Raw genomic sequence first — 17,322 nt, 5'->3', positions numbered from 1 at the left:
AGGAAACCTATAATTTCATTAACCTTGAAAAATACCTTATTTTCAAATGATTCTTTAAATTCGAAGTCATAGTTCAAATTACTAATTTCCGAGGGGTTTTTTTTTTTCATGAATTTCACATTTATTGAAACTGAAGAGTTACAATTTAAGGCCTTTAAGTAAAATACTCAAAAATTCCTGATGTATCCTAAGTTTAAGAGTCCAAACTCATATTTCAGCACCTTTCTCCCTCAAATTTTGTTTTTTACAGAATCTCTGGGAAGAAATGGGGAATATCTGATCATCCTGAAGTATAAAATATTCTAAATTTTATGTAAATTTTTGTGAAAATTCACTATTTAATGGCACATAATTTTCATTGAGACCCAGTAACATATAGTAATAGAATAAAATGAACTTTCAAAAGTGAAAATAGAGCCCTAGCTGACACTGAGCATATGATGTAAATCTAATAAGAGATACCAATAGGCCAAACTGTACCACTTCTCTCTCCATGAAGGAAAGTCCCTTGAAATTTCAATATTTTTTAAATGTTTGTGTTTGTTTTTGGAACTGAAGCTGCCCCAGGATGGTGTCAAAAATCTCAGGTTAATAACCTCCTTTAACTCACATCTGCAACACTCCAGCCATCCTGGGACTTCTGAGTTCACTACTGCATCCACACAGCGTGGTGAACCTTGTGCTAACTGAAACATCCATCAGTGTCTCTTCCATGTTGTTGTGAGTCCCAGACCACAGGCAAATGTTGGGTCTCAATGAACGTGCTCACGCAGATGGGGCAGAATGTAACTTTCTCTCTTCTATATACTCTATCCTCACATAAATGGCTATATTCTATGAGCAATATTTAAAATACTGCTCAATTTTACCAAAGCTTTCATATATGTAATAATTTCTGCTTTTGAATGTGTAAACCACTTACAAATCAGTGAGAAAAATATCTTTTCTCAACTTATGTTTGTATAGAACCAAGGCGTTCACACCACACTGATTGTTCAGTGAGTCTATATGGGCTCTCCATCTTCCTCTTGTAAGAGGTCATCAGTTGAGTATGTGATTTCCTGAGACATCTCAACAATACTTATGTCATGAAACAGCTTTATTCATTTTTAAGTGGCAAATGATCATGAAGTGTGAAATAATATCTAGCGACTGGGATCTGAGATCTTTGTCATTGTTTAGAACTGCTCACCTGGACTAGAGATGGCACGTAGGATTTTATTTGGCGTAACTGTTAAATCAGCAGACCGTTCTCAGTTTATGTTTGAAATTTGTGATGTTTAATAACCCATCAGCATATTTTTGAGGACTAAAGCATTTCTTTTGATGATGTTGATAATCTTCAAATTCTTACCTGTTGCCATTGAACATCTACCTGTGCAGGCTCTTAATTTACAGTAATTTGTTGACTGGTTTGCTGTCTTTCAATTTCCTTGCCATACCAAAAGCTGAAATAAATAAACTTTAAAGACTTTAAAGGCAAAGACAACATCTGGGTAATTCTCACTTAATTTTCATCCTGCATTATATTTCTACTTACTAAATTTTATTTGATTACACACCAGTTTTTGTAGGTATTTTTTTAATGGAAGGCAATGCAAGGTCTAGGTTAAAAATATAATCACTAGCATTGAAAAGACACAGGTTTAAATCTAAATTCAGGTTCCATCTTCCACTAACCCTGCGACCTTGGGCAAATTACTTAATTTCCTAATCTTTAAAAGAAGTATAATAGTAGTAGATGCCTCATACAATTATTTTAATAATTAATTGAGTTAAAGTATGGAAAGTATTAGCACAGTGGTTGGTTTACATATAGAGAGTGTTTAGTTATGTGAGGAAAACGTGTACATGCAAGTTGGGATGGAGGGAAGACAATGATTCTGGAATGATATACGGCAACCTCTGGCAATCCAACTGTATGTAGCAGTAAATGAACATTTCAACACCTTTATAGAGAAGAGTTAAGACAGACTTTTTCAAAAGTGCTTGTGTTGTCCTCAAAATACTGGCTTGTGGATATTGCCATCATAATAAGTGGTTTCATTCTATGGTACATATCTTAGATTTAATACAAAAATATTGGTTTACTTGTCAGACCAGGGCTGAATCCTCTATTTATATGCAACATTTAGTGGAGCGCTTAACATAAAGTAAGTGCTCAAGGCAAATTTGTTAAATAGAAAAATCTCTAAATCACAAAGTCTAGTAACACAAAATACAAATACATCACCTACTTTAAAAAAAAAGCATAACAATGCCTAATAGGTGTCTGTGTATGCATGTGCATGCACACACACATGCTCATAAATTATTGTAAAACAGACAACTCAAAGTAAAACAACCACATCACTGAAATAAGTTATATCTCACAAGGGTTAGTCTTAAGTCTTCTTTCAGATGTAGGTGTAGTTCAGAGCTCTTTCTACTCAAGTCTAATGTTCACAAGAGCTATTTGTTGGGCTTGTTTTTAGCTACAAACAAGCCATTGGAGACGTTCCCACTGTAGCTTGTTAAAAGAATCATTAGAAAAGTCAGTATACATTGCTAGTCTCATAAAAGTGTCTCACTTTTTTGTAAAATCTATATATGACTAAGGATAAACAGATACCATTAATTTTGAAAGTCACTTTCAAATTGGGCTGACTTTTTTTTCTCTCCCCTATCCACAGCTATAGTGGAATATATTCCACTTTTATGATTCATTGTGACATAATCTGAGATGTTTCTTGATTGAAATTAGACAGTTAGGTCACACATTTTGTTTTCCATTATCTTCTGAGTCTGGGAAGAACAAGTCTGAAATTGAGGCATGTAAGATACAGAAGTCTTCTGACCAGAAGTTCCTAAGTTGAAATTATTTTCTACAAGGTGGGAGCAACTGTCCTGAAGAATTCTGATGTCAGTGAATAAACAGTGCGCTGGAAATGGATACAACACCCTTGACTCATCGGTCAAAAACATATCACTCTCTTTTTTAATTGAGGTGACTCCTAAATAATAGACAGATTTTTCATCATTATTTTCTTCAGAGAAATTTTCCTCAAGGTTCAAAAGTTTATCCCATCCTTCTGAGAATGTAAGCTGTGGTGAAATTATATTGGGATGCTGATCTGAGAACATTAAAAATGCCTGTGTTTCTATCTCCCATGAGAAAGAATCCTTTGATAGAGAATTTTTGCTAGAGAAACATTTGCTGCCTGAGCTATTTCTAAGCCCTTGCTCAGTGTCAATGGCACTTGATTTTGAGTTGCAGAGCACAGTGGCATATTTAACAGAGGGCTGTCTCCTGCTTTCATCCTCACAGGTTATCCTGGTGCGCTCAGCCTCAGACAAGCTAGCACTATTGTGTTGGTCATTAATACAAACAGAACCCTTTTCAAGATCCGGAGCTGTCAAAAGTAGAGAAACCATAGTTGTTGGTGCCTTCTCATCTTTATTTTTCCATGATGTATCAACACTGATATCTTCTGAAATGGTTTCAGGCTCCAAAAGAAGAGGGCCAAATGTCACTGATTCTGTATGCTTGATAAAAAGATGCTGAAATGTTTCTGGCTAAAAGAAAAGACACATTTTAATGTACAATTGTATTACTTTTTTTTTTTTTCTTCACTATGACATGCATAAATGGAAGTGTGAAAGGTTAATGCTAAAGGACATAAGTCAACCCAAAATAGCTAGTTTGGGACTGACACAGATATATCAAAAATCATAAAGGAAAACCAGTAATCTTTAAAAGTAGGATAAGACTCATTTAAGTCTGAGTCCTATTTCTGTGGCCATGGATGAGGACATTAATCTCTCTGCCTTTCATTTCAGTTTCCTCATCTGTAAAAACATGTTCAATGCTTACTTCATGATATTGTGGTAGGGAATAAATTAAAGTGTCCAAAAGTGCGTAACTCTCAATAAAGATTAAGTTTTGTAATTAGAAAGCCCTCTGAAGAAGTCCTAGTATTTAATAGCAAATTTTATTTTCACAAACTAAGAACTTAAACCTCAACTAAAAAAAGTAAACTGAAATAAAATCAAATGTTGCAAAAGACTTGTCCCACAGATAGTAAAAATATCTACTGCATGACATAAGATATGATGTGTTGGTAAAATATTTGTGACTGCTAAGAACTCATCTGCCTTACATCATACTGAGAATCTTTTTAAGACTACCAGAAAATAAGAACTAAGAACACCTATTTGTTGAAAACAAAGATGATCACAGACTTTAAAATTACTATTCTTTAAAATAACTTCATATAAAAATACATACTATGGAACATGTGAAATGAAGACAAAGACACAAAAGCAAATGCATATCATATTTTTTATAAGAATGATGGTTATAGCACAAGAAAAAAAAAATCCTCCCAAGCATCTATATAACAAGAATATGTGTGCAAAAGCATAACTCATACAATGTGAACATGTTGAGAAACATAAATGCAAAGTAAATAATACTGTGGACACATCATATTGAAAAATTCACACAACTAAATGAAATGCTATTGAAAATGTGTTGAATTTATATATCATACATACAACTGAACTTTTGAATATTACAATTTTAAACTAATAAAATGAACTAAAGATTTATTGCCTGAATTCAAAATGGCAAACCTATTCTGTATAAAAATATAATTCACTTGTCATAGTTTTGAACTCTTAAATGAAATGTATTGGTGATTATAACCATAAAAGAATAAATACACCAAACACTAAATATAATAATAATGGGATAGATTTATATAGATATTAAAACACTGCATAATGACAAATACCATGTTAACATAACCTTTTCTATTATTCTATAAACATAATATATGACGAGAAACAGCTTCTGTGCCTATTTTCTTTCTGACAGAGATTTATAATCAGATTTATGATTTCCTTCAAATATTTGCTTGTTCATTTTGTTTTTTCTTAAGGTTACTACTATATAGGTATTGAATTTCTTAAGATTTAAATTAACCTAGAAATTAAGATAATCAAATAAAGGAATTACATAATATCAGTGTGTAAACAAAAAATATAGACAGCCCATAGCATGCAACTACTCAAATGGCATGTTTGGTGTATTTCATTCCCTCTAAAACTTCACAATTGGTAACTAATTATTGACACCAAATAATTTACATGTCATCAAATGCATTCATTTCAGATGGAAGATTTGACAAATAATTAATTAGAAATCACATACCCATATATTATTGAACTATATTTTATGAATAGGTCATAAACTTTTATTAAAAGTATTCTCATTAAAAATCATTTAAGTTATTATATGCTTCTAATTTTTTGAGATTTTAGAACAGTCTGGGAACATATTAAATATGTGTACACCTGGTAGGAAATAAATCTATTTAAAGTCAATGAAGGGGATTAAGGATACAGTTCTCCTGATATTGTGAATTTTCTTCTTTTTACATTCAAATAAAACTATGAATAAAATCTAAATGCAAGTGATCCATGTATCCATGTATTACCTAAATTTGAATTTTATTTATTTTTTGGTTCATCAAACAAAGACTTTGTTTTATTTTGAATATGAGCAAAATAGCACAGTTAGTATGCTAAGTTCATAGAAATAGCAGGTGGTCTTTTTCAGGGAGAAAAGTCCTGTCTTTGCCATAAAATATTTATAAAAAGCTCCAAATAGTCTCCATTTTCACATCACTGCAGACTCCCCTGCTTGCCAGAAGCTTTGAGAGGTTCAGTGTAAATAAGTTAAATTCAAGCAAAACATTCAGAAGGAGACTGAATTGAAGCTAATGTGTTTTCTGGCCAATCTGACCTTAGATATGTTGGGTCATCCTGTTATGAACTAGAACTTCCACAAGCCTATGACCAGCTCAAACTGTAATGTCTGGCTTTCTTTGAAATGAAATGGAAATTAGCACTTGAGCCATTTTTGAGATTATTGAAATGGAAATTCCCAGACTGACCACACTGAAGTGTCTAGAAAAGAATATAAAATGGAAAATTTTGGACATAGAAGTATAAACTAAATACTTTTGCTGTGTTCTGTAATTAGTCAATGTATTTATAAAGCTATGTGTCAGCAGCTGCTGTTTTCACCTAGTTACAGCAGTTTACCCCATATTTGATGATATCTAATAGATCTATAGTAAAAGCAAGTTATAATTTTTCAATGTTTTATGACCAAATGATAAATCAAAAGCCAGGTATCATGAATACTGGTTTTTAAACTTTAGATGACCTGAAAAGTAATTATACATCCAAACTGAATTGGACTCAGACCTTTATCTTGGTCCCAAATTTACCCATCTCTTTTTAGTTCTAAATCAACATAATCCATCATATTTTAGTTCTAAATCAACATAATCCATCATATTTTAGTTTTCCCCTTCTTCAAAGCGTAAGAATCTTCTAATACTCTATAGAATGTTGGGAAGTTGGTACATTGGGTTCATCTGTAGTGATCATGATTAAACTTCAAAGAATGTCCGTATGCTGTTTAGATAAAATAAAACAAAATAAGAAAAGAAAAATAAAAAAATTACTCAGAAAACAAAATATAAAAGATTTCAAACATTTTCTGTCAGGCATAGGTTCTGGATTGTAAATTCTTGAATTATACTACAATACTACATCTTTTTAGAAAAGGGTAAAATTTTGAACTAAGGTGGCTTCTTCCAATTTCTTAATATGTGCCTTAATATCACACTCTGAGGACAGTTTCCTTTCCCCAGCAATGAAAAAACTATAGAGGAATAACATAATAAATAAGAGATAGAAATACTAAGAGCTGGAACAATAAGAAGTCTGGGAAGAATAGCAATATAAAATAGTTTGGAAGAAGAAAAAAAGTAGAGCAGTGAAAACAAATAATGAAAAATTAAGAGAAAGAAGGGCTGAAGTAGTGAAAAATAGAATCACAAAATCATTATCATGATTTCTTTAATCTAGAAAAACGATCTAAGAAATCATGTGATACAACTATCCGACTATATGCAATTATCCAACTATATATACAGGTATGTACAACTATTCAACAATATATGCAGCTATATACAACTATTAACTACAGATCCAGCTTTCTCCAACTTTTCAAGTATATATACAACTATATAGCCATATACAACTATCTAAATGAATATATAGCAGCTATGTACAACTATTCAACTATATATAACTACATGAAATATCCAGTCACATTTACAGCTATATACTACTATTCAACCATATATAGTTATATACAACTATTCCACTGACTATATGGCAGCTACATACAACTATATACAACTATTCAACTATATATACAGCTATTCAACTTAATATACAGCAGCTATATACAACTATTCAACAACATATAAAACTATATACAACTATTCCTCTCACCCAAAGAAAAACAGAGAGAAAAATCATCTGGCCCATGTCTTTTCCCTTTTTTAGACAAAATAATTGAGACTTAAAGTTACACAGCTAATTAGAACAGAGTGAGGACCCTAAATTAGTTTTCTTTCCAGTCCAGCAATCTTTTTATAGCACAGTGGAAAATGAAAAGATATCCCAAATACAAATAGTCAGGAGAACATCTTTTTTGTTTTGTGATAGATATGAGTTGATTAATTCATATTCTCTTCTGGTTCCTTATAACCCAAGGGCACATGCATAAATATTAAGAAGAACAAGAAAATAAACAAAACTGAAGTCATATTTTAGAGAACTGGAATATACATTTCTAAGCTCAGGAATGTGTGAACTTCCAAATAGAACTTCTAACTCAAAAATTGCACCAGCTCTTCCATGCTTTTCAAAGCCATGCTAGCAATGTCAGGATGCTCCACCTCAGAGACTTGAGGGTGGTTCTTCCACGGGTTGTTGAGCTTCTTCTTTGGAGGCCTAGAGCAGGCTGAGGAATCTAAAATAGTCTTCAAATCACAAGGAAAAGTCCATTTTGTTTTAGCTTTAACACTCCTAAAGGTTGTTAAGTGGAGTATACTCTTATGAAAACTGACATAAACATAGACAAAAAATGAGCAGGATTAGATTTTAAAAGGCAGGTGATTTGGAATTAGAGAAAGAAAATCATAGATTTGGTAAAAATGCTAAAGAAAAGGATAAAAATTGGTTAAGGTCTTTTAAACACTGTGAAATTTCAATTAGAAGAAAAGCAAGATAGAGTCACTATGTTTTCCTACAATACAATTCAACCTTTGTCTAATATTCTAATTTTTACTTTACTTTTTAAATTATTTATTGAATTTATTGGGGTGACATCGGTTAATAAAATTATATAGGTTTCAGGTGTACAATTCTACAATATGTCATCTGTATATTGCATTGTATGTTTTAAGATTCTGATTTTTTAAAGTATCAAGAAAAAAATAGCATAGGGAAGTAATCTCATTCAAGAAGGAAGATTGGGCACATGCATTTATCTCTCATCTCTGTAAAGACTCTGTTAGAATAAAAATTCATGAATAAATCAAATACCCACAACAAAGAAGATAATCTAAGAAGGCTAAGAGGGAATGAGATTTTGAATTAGTTTTTTATAAATGGAAAACTCTTAAATGAGTTTAGACCAAAGATGATGAGCAAAGGAAGCTGCAGAACAGAATGTCTCCAGAAGGGATTATAGCTGAAGGGAAAGCCAGTTTGCCAAGATGCATGCAGTGGAGCTGGTAGGTGAAGAAATGGCAAGTAAAAACAAGGAAGAGATGAGAACTGAAACTGAAAACTGGAAACTCTACATATGGAATGGGGCTCTTTTACTCTGCTGCTGTGCATTGAAAACCTTCATATTAGAACTACCCTTCACACTCAGCTTGGGGTTTTTGTTTTAAAAAGTAACTGAGGGCAACCTAAGCCTACATCTAAAAGAACTAGAAGACAGCAACACGCAAAGCCCAGAGTGAGTAGAAGGAAACAACTGATACCACAGAAATACAAAGGATTGTAAGAAATTACTATGAACAACTATATGCCAAGAAATTGGACAACCTGGGTGAATGGGTAGATTTCTAGAAACATAATTTTCTAAAACTCAATCAAAAAGAAGCAGAAAACCTGAATAGACCGATAACAACTAGTGAAACTGAAGCTGTAATAAAAACTCTTGACACACAAAAGCCTTGGACCACAAGGCTTCATAGGCAAATTTTATCAAACATTCAAAGAACTAACACCTACCATCTCAAACTATTCCAAAAAATTCAAGAAGAGAGAACACTTTCAAATTATTTTTAACAGGCCAGTATTATCTTAATTTCAAAACCAGGTAAAGACACAGCAAAGAAAGAAAATTACAGGACAATATCTCTGATGAACATAGACGCTAAAATCCTCAACAAAATACTGGCAATCCAGATTCAGAAATACATTAAAAAGATCATATGCCGTGACCAAGCAAGATTTTTTCAAGGGATATAAGGATGGTACAATATTCACAAATAAATAAACATAATGAATCACATAAACAAATTGAAGTACGAAAGACATATGATCATATCAATAGATAATGAAAAAGCATCCGATAACATCCAGTACCCATTTATGATAAAAACACTCAATAAAGTGGGAATAGAGGGAGCATACTTCAACATAATAAAGGCCATATAAAAAATAATCTACTGCCAATATCACCCAATGGGCAAAAAATAAAACCATTTCACTTAAGATCAGGAAAAAGACAAGGGTGTCTGTTTTCACCTCTCCTATTCAACATAGTACTGTAAGTTCTAGCCACAGCAATCAGACAAGAAGAAATAAAAGGTATCCAAATTGGAAAAGAGGAAGTAAAACTGTCATTATTTGCAGATGACATGATAGTGTACATAAAAAACCCTAGAGATTTCAGCAAAAAAAACTACTTGACCTCATAAATGACTTTGGGAAAGTAGCAAGATACAAAGTCAATATTAAAAAATCAGCTAGCCAAGATGGAGGCATAGGTAGAATGCTGCAGCTCCCTGCACAACTAAGAAAGAATACAACAATATCAAAACTGGAGACAACCAGAAATTCCAGAAGATCAAGCTGCATGGAAGGCCAATAAACAAAGATATAAAGAAGTAATATCCAGACAGGTAGAAGGGGCAGAGTTAATGTGGAGAAGATGCAATCTGAAGGTGATGGAGGTGGTGGAGGCAGTGACAGCAGTGGCAACAGTGGTGTGGCCACCCGGCAGAAAGTGCAGTCGCACATTAAAAAAATAGGGAGGGATACCTGGAGAGGGGATCCCAGCCCCAGACAAGACCAGTTCCAATGCTGGGGAAAATGAGGCTTCATTGCTTCTGACTGTGAAAACCAGTGGAGGTTGGGGCAGACGAATAAACTGCCAGTCTCTCAGCAGAGTCCATTTGTTTAAAGGGCCCCCACGGTCCTAGAACATCAGCAGACCAATCTGCTCTGGGAACCACAAGCAGGGCAAGAGCTAGAGGGGTGCCAGTCCCATACAGGAAGTGGAGGAAGTGCCTGGAAAAGGGGTGAGTGCGGAGCAAGTGGCATTGTTCCCACTCAGACCCCTCCCCCACATATAGCACCACAATGTGATGAAACATGTCACCCCATACTGACAAAGGCTCCACCCCTTACAATATAACAGGTGGGACAGCTCTACCTAAGACACAGAGGCAAACACAGGAGCTTGTCAAGTTGAGGAGACAGAGAAGTATGGACTAAAAGAGAGAATGGATCAAGGTTCCAGTGGGAGAACCAAGTGAAGAGGAGATAGCCAACCTAACAGACAAGGAAATAGCCAACCTAACAGACGTAGAGTTAAAAATACTGGTGATAAAGATGCTCAAAGGCTTGACATATATGCTTGAATATGGCAAATGCATAAGGGAAGAAGTGAAGGCTAGGCTAATGAAACAAAGGGAAATCCAGATGAAACCAATGGTGAAAGGAAGAAAATGGGTTCAAATCAACAATTAGAAACATAAGGAAGAAATAAACTAGTCAACCAGTACAGAATGAAGAAACAAGAATTGAAAAAAATGAGAAGAGGCTTAGAAACCTAGGGAACAACTTTAAATGTGCCAACATCCAAATCATAGGGGTGCCAGAAGTAGAAGAGAAAGAGCAATAAATTGAAAACTTATGTGAAAAAATAATGAAGGGAAACTTCCCAAATTGGTGAAGGAAACAGACATATAAGTCCAGGAAGCACAGAAAATCCCAAACAAGCTAAACCCAAATAGGACCCCATGAAGACACATCATAATTAAAATGCCAAAAGTTAAAGATAAAATCTTAAAAGCAGCAAAAGAAAAGCAGAGAGTTACCTACAAATGGGGTGCCTATAAGACTATATCAGCTAATTTCTCAAAATAAATTTTGCAGGCAAGAAGGGACTGGCAAGAAGTATTCAAAGTGATGAAAAGCAAGGACCTACAACCAAGATTACTCTATCCAGCAAAGCTATCATTTAGAATGGAAGGGAAGATAAAGTGCTTCCCAGACAAGGTAAAGCTAAAGGAGTTCATCATCTGCAAGCCCTTATTATGTTATATGAAAAGTTAAAGGGAATTAATTAAGAAAAAGAAGATCAAAACTATGAACATTAAAATGACAATAAACACAACTATCAACAACAAAGCATAAAAAATTAAAAACAAAACAAACTAAGCAAACAACCAGAATAGGAACAGAATCATAGATATGAGGATGATTTGGAGGGTTATCAGCTGGGAGAGGAAGGGGATGAAATGGGGAAATGGTTCATGGATTAAGAAGCATAATTGGTTGGTACAAAATAGACAGGGCAAAGTTAAGAATAATATAGGAAAGGGTGAAGCCAAAGAACTTATACTCATGATCCATGGACATGAACTAAGTGGGGTGGGATTGCTGGAGGGAAAGAGGGTACAGGGAGGAGGGGAGCAAAGGGAAAAGAAACTGGAACAACTGGAACAACATAATCAATAAAATATCACTAAAAAGCAAAAATAAAAATAAAGAGAAATCAGTAGCATTTTTGTACACCAACAATGAACTATCAGAAAGAGAAATTTTTTTTTAAAAATCAACACCCTAGGAATAAATTTAACCAATGACATAAAAGACCTATACTCAAAATCTATAGGACACTGAAGAAAGAAATTGAGGAAGATACAAATAAATAGAAGCACATACTGTATTTATTGATGGGAAGAAATAACATCATTAAAATGTTCATACTACCCAAAGCAATCTATAGATTCAATGCAATTCCTATTAAAATACCAATGGCATATTTCACAGATCTAGAACAAATATTACAAACATCTATATGGAACCAAAAAGACCCCAAATAGCCACAGCAATCTTGAGAAAGGAAAACAAAGTTGAAAGGATCACAATACTTGATATCAAACCACACTGTAAGGCCACAGTAATCAAAACAGTCTGGTACTGGCATAAGAACAGACATACAGATGAATGGAATAGAATAGAGAGACCAGAGATAAACTCAGGTATATATGGTCAACTAATATTTGACAAAGGGGGAAGGAATATCAGATAAAGTGAAAAAAGCCTCTTCAACAAATGATGTTGGGAGAACTGGACAGGAACATGCAAAAAGAAATGAAACTATACCACCAACTTACACCATACACCAGAACAAACTCAAGATGGATCAAAGACTTAAATGTAAGCTGTGGCACCATAAAAGTCCTAGAGGAAAACATAGGCAGAAAAATTTCAGATATCCCACATATCAATATTTTCACTGATATAACTCCTAAGACAAGGAAAATAGAGAAAAGAATAAACAAATGGGACTACATCAAACTAAAGAGTTTCTGCTCAGCAAAAGAAAACATCAGCAAGATGAAAAGGAAACCAATCATATGGGAAAACATATTTGCCAATGATACCTCAGACAAAGGATTGATCTCCAAAATATATAAAGAGCTTATATGACTCAACACCAAGAAGACAGACAACCCAATTAAAAAATGGGCAAAGGTCCTGAACAAATACTTCTCCAAAGAGGACATACAGAGGGTCCATAGACACATGAAAGAATGCTCAACATCACTAACCATCAGAGAGATGCAAATAAAAACCACAATGAGATACCACCTCACACCAGTCAGAATGGCCATCATCAACAAATCAACCAACAACTTGTGCTGGTGAGGATGCGGAGAAAAGGGAACCCTGGTGTATTGCTGGTGGGAATGCAGCCACTATGGAACACAGTTTGGAATTTCCTCAAAAAACTAAAAATGGAACTGCCTTTTGAACGAGCAATTCCATTGCTAGGATTGTATCCGAAAAATCCTGAAACACCAATTCAAAAGAACCTATGCACCCCTGTGTTCATAGCAGCGCTATTTACAATAGCCAAGCGTTGGAAACAGCCTAAGTGCCCATCTGTAGATGAGTGGATCAAAAAACTGTGGTACATTTACACAATGGAATACTATGTAGCAGAAAGAAAGAAGGAACTCCTGCCATTTGCAACAACATGGATGGAACTAGAGAGAATTATGCCTAGTGAAATAATCCAGGCAATGAAAGAAAAATACCATATGATATCACCTAATACAGGAGACTAAAAAACAACACAAACAAATGAGCAAAATCGAACCAGAGTCATGTAAACAAGGCGTAGACTAACAGTGACAAGGGGCGGGAGGGAGAAGTGGGTAAGGACGGGAAGGGTCTAGTCAAAGAACATGTATAAATGACCCATGGACATGAACAACTGGGTGGGGACTGACTATGGGAGAAGGGGTGGGCAGGGAGAGGGGAAGCAAGAGGGGGAAAAAAGTGGGACAACTGTAATGGAAAAACAAAAAAAAGAATTTTTAGTGGAGGAAAAAAATGAAAATATAAAGAATGGAAATGCAAGTTCAGGGAATATTAGAAGGACAAGGATTTTCCTTCACACTGTATATTTTTCTCCCTATCTGATCCCTCCAGAGTTTGGCATTCTAAAGAAGTAAGTAATGACATAAGTTTCTTTGCATAAAACTAATAAGGCCAATTGTTATTAGAGATTTTTTTTTGACCAAGACTTTGACTGGAATGTCATGCCTAAAGGAGACATGCTTGGGTTCTGGTTGTTACCAAAAAGCCCTGAGGAACTGGGATTGACTTTCAAAGGTAATAAAAGCCCACGAGATAAAAGGCCTGGTACCATGGTTGGTTGTGCGGTCCACAGCATCTCTCCAGGGAAGGAACGAAGGTTGTTTTCCTAAAAGATGGCTAGAAGGGACCTTAAGGCACAATGGAAAACCAGAAGGACTTGGAAAAGACAGGTGTTTACAGGCAAGACTGAATGCCAGGTATGTGGCTTAGCTTCTTCTGTGCCCTGAAGGGCAGACTGAAGGTCACCCTAAATGTTCCTTGCGTAAGTTCCCAGCAAAGCAGAACTAAAGAGCATAAGTGATCATTTGCTGTTCTTGTTGTGTTTATGCAAATGAACAGGATAAATTAAAAATGGACTTAATGCAGTCCCTTTAATTACAAGGAGGGTAATCTTAGGGAGAAAAATCATTATTCAAGGAAAATCACAATGATCAGTGGTAGACTATAAAGTAGTGCAGCTAACCGTCTTTAAGGTTTCTTTTCATTTAAATTATGTTTTCATTTGAAAGTTAAACTATGTCTGTGGTATCATCAAAGATGTTTAATTTACAGGCAAGAAGAATGTCAAATGCCTTGCAACTGGATGTCTTTCCGATAAGACATTCCTACGGATTTAGAGACTTGTTTGTGGGTTATGTTTCATAAATTAACATGTGTTTTCTGTTTTCAAAGGGCATAAGCCTATGACCTCATTACCTGGGTGACTGTCTGTACATATAGGCCTCACTTAATCCTGTCTGCAGCGCTGCCTCCTGAGACTCAATGGTTTGGCTGAACTAAGTGGCTGGGTTGATGAAGTATGGGGTGGTCTGTGAGCTTCACTTTAAAACTGTTTTCTCTTTTCTATCCTAATGGCTTGGACAGAAAGAGCCCAGAGGCCTGAGAGGGGGGAAACCTAAAATATTTTCCTCAGCCCAAACTAAGTATAATGGGCAAAAGGGTTTTGGACAGGTGAGATTGCTTGGCACACCTACCTCCAAAAAAGCCCTTCTTTTCCCTAATGTGGGACATTGAAAAATTAATACCTGCCTTTTGTCATCTAATGGTTATGGATTGAATGATGTCTTTTAACCCTGTAGCCAAATCTGTTGTCCCCAGAATACAACAAGGATGCCAGCCTGTTAAATGAAGCACGCCGTTGTCCGGGGACAGCCAACTGACCTGGAGTCTGCACGATCCTTCCCCATGTGAGAAGGCCACCCTCCCCTCCACACCCCCACTATTATTAGGGATTTCTTGACCCAAGGGTAGGTAGGACGACAACCATGTCCAGCTTGAAGCAGCTAGAGGAGCTTGAGACCTTCGCCCATTGTCCTTTATAAGATTATAAAGGCTCATAAGTCTGAGAGGGAAGGATTGTTATTTTTTTATTGTTAAAATATTTATTTATTTATTTGTTTGTTTATTTAAAGAAAAAAGAAGAAGAATATATGAAAGGGTAAAGCGGGAGAGCTTGTATGTATGACCCATGGGCATGGATTTGGAGAGGGGAGGATTGCTGGGCGGGGGGTGGTTGCTGGGCGGAAGGGAGCAAAGAAGAAAAAATTGAAAGTATTGTAACAATATAATCAATAAACTATACTTTAAAAAAAGTGTATCCGAATACCCATTTTCCATCAGACTTGATCCTTAATACTCTAATATTTGTTTTATTACATATTGTGACACAGAAAAGATATATTATAACTTTCATACAATAAATTACTTACTGAGCTTTGTATCCCCCAGTTCCAAATCTTTATATCCTGCTACTCTTGAAAATATATAAATTAAACACTCATATTAAAATTAACTGAATAGGACAACCTGGGTGAAATTAATACATTTCTAGAAACATATAATCTTCCAAAACTAAATCAGGAAGAATCAGAGAATCTGAATAGACAGATTATACCTAGTGAAATTAAAGCAGTAATAAAAAAAAAAAACTACCCACAAAAATCCTGAACCAGATGGCTTCACAGGTGAATTTTACCAAACATTTAAAGAACTAACACCTCTCTCTCTCAAACTATTTCAAAAAAAACAAGAGTACGGAAGGCTCCTAAGCTTATTTTATGAAGCCAGCATTATCCTAATTCCAAAACCAAATAAAGACAATCCAAAAAAATAAAAGTATAGCCCAATATCCCTGATGAACATAGACGCTAAAATCCTCAATGAAATATTAGCAAACTGAATACAGAAATGCATCTAAAAAATCACACACTATGATCAAGTGGAATTTATTGCAGAAATGCAAAGTTGGGACAACATTCGCAAATCAAGAAATGTGACTCACCACATAACAAAGTGAAAGATAAAAACTATATGATCATATCAATAGATGCAGAAAAAGCATTTGATAAAATCTAGCACCCATTATGACAAAAACTCTCAGCAAAGTGGGAATAGAGGGAACATACCTGAACATGATAAAGGCCATATAAGACAAACCCATTGCCAGCATCATACTCAATAGGCAAAAACCAGACAGAGATATCCACTTTCACCTCTCTTATTCAACATAGTACTGGAAGTCCTAGCCATAGTAATCAGATAAGAAGAAGAAATAAAAGGCATCCAAATTGGAAAGGAAGATGTAAAACTGGCTTTATTTGAGGATAACATGATACTGTATGTAGAGGACCCAAAAGATTCCAATAAGAAACTACTATAATTGATAAATAAATCCAGCAATGTAACAAGAAAGAAAATTAATATCTAGAAACCAGTTGCAATTTATATGCCAATAACAAACTAACACAAAGGAAAATTAAGAAAACAATCCCAATTGTTTCAAAAAGAACAAAATACCTAGGAATAAATCTAACCAAGTATGTAAAAGGTCTGTACTTGGAAAATTATAAGACAGTGAAGAAAAAGACTTAAGAAGATATAAATAAATGGAAGCACATACTGTGTTCTTGGATAGGAAGAATTAACATCATTAAAATGTCCATGCTATCCAAAGCAATCTATAGATTCAACACAATTCCTATAAGATCCCAACAACATATTTCACAGAACTAGAACAAATATTTCAAAAATTAATATGGAACCACAAAAGGCCACGCATAGCAACAACGATCCTGACATAGAACAAAGCTGGAGGAATCATGCTGCCTAATATCAAACCATACTATAAGGCCATAGCAATGAAATCAGTATGGTATTAGCATAAAAACATACACATAGATAATGGAACAGAATAGAGAGCCCAGAAATAAACCCACAACTTTGTAGTCAATTACTACTGGACAGAAGAAGCAAGAACATACAATGGGCTAGAGATAG

At 34.8% G+C, this 17,322-nt stretch overlaps 1 protein-coding gene across 1 annotated transcript in view; it reads right to left on the bottom strand.

Moving 5' to 3' along the window:
- Positions 1-2,739: 2,739 nt before the first annotated feature.
- Positions 2,740-17,322, bottom strand: part of LEPR (leptin receptor) — a 94,109-nt gene continuing 79,526 nt past the window's right edge. The window contains exon 20 of the mRNA XM_090269572.1: positions 2,740-3,555. Within this exon, the coding sequence (XP_090125698.1) occupies positions 2,740-3,555 (816 nt within the window). The remainder of the gene's footprint in view (positions 3,556-17,322) is intronic.

The sequence above is a fragment of the Furipterus horrens genome, unplaced genomic scaffold (assembly GCF_987537825.1).
Source record: "Furipterus horrens unplaced genomic scaffold, mFurHor1.1.pri manual_scaffold_3, whole genome shotgun sequence".
Classification (NCBI taxonomy): Eukaryota; Metazoa; Chordata; class Mammalia; order Chiroptera; family Furipteridae; genus Furipterus; species Furipterus horrens.
This window is presented reverse-complemented; position numbering and strand designations above follow the sequence as displayed.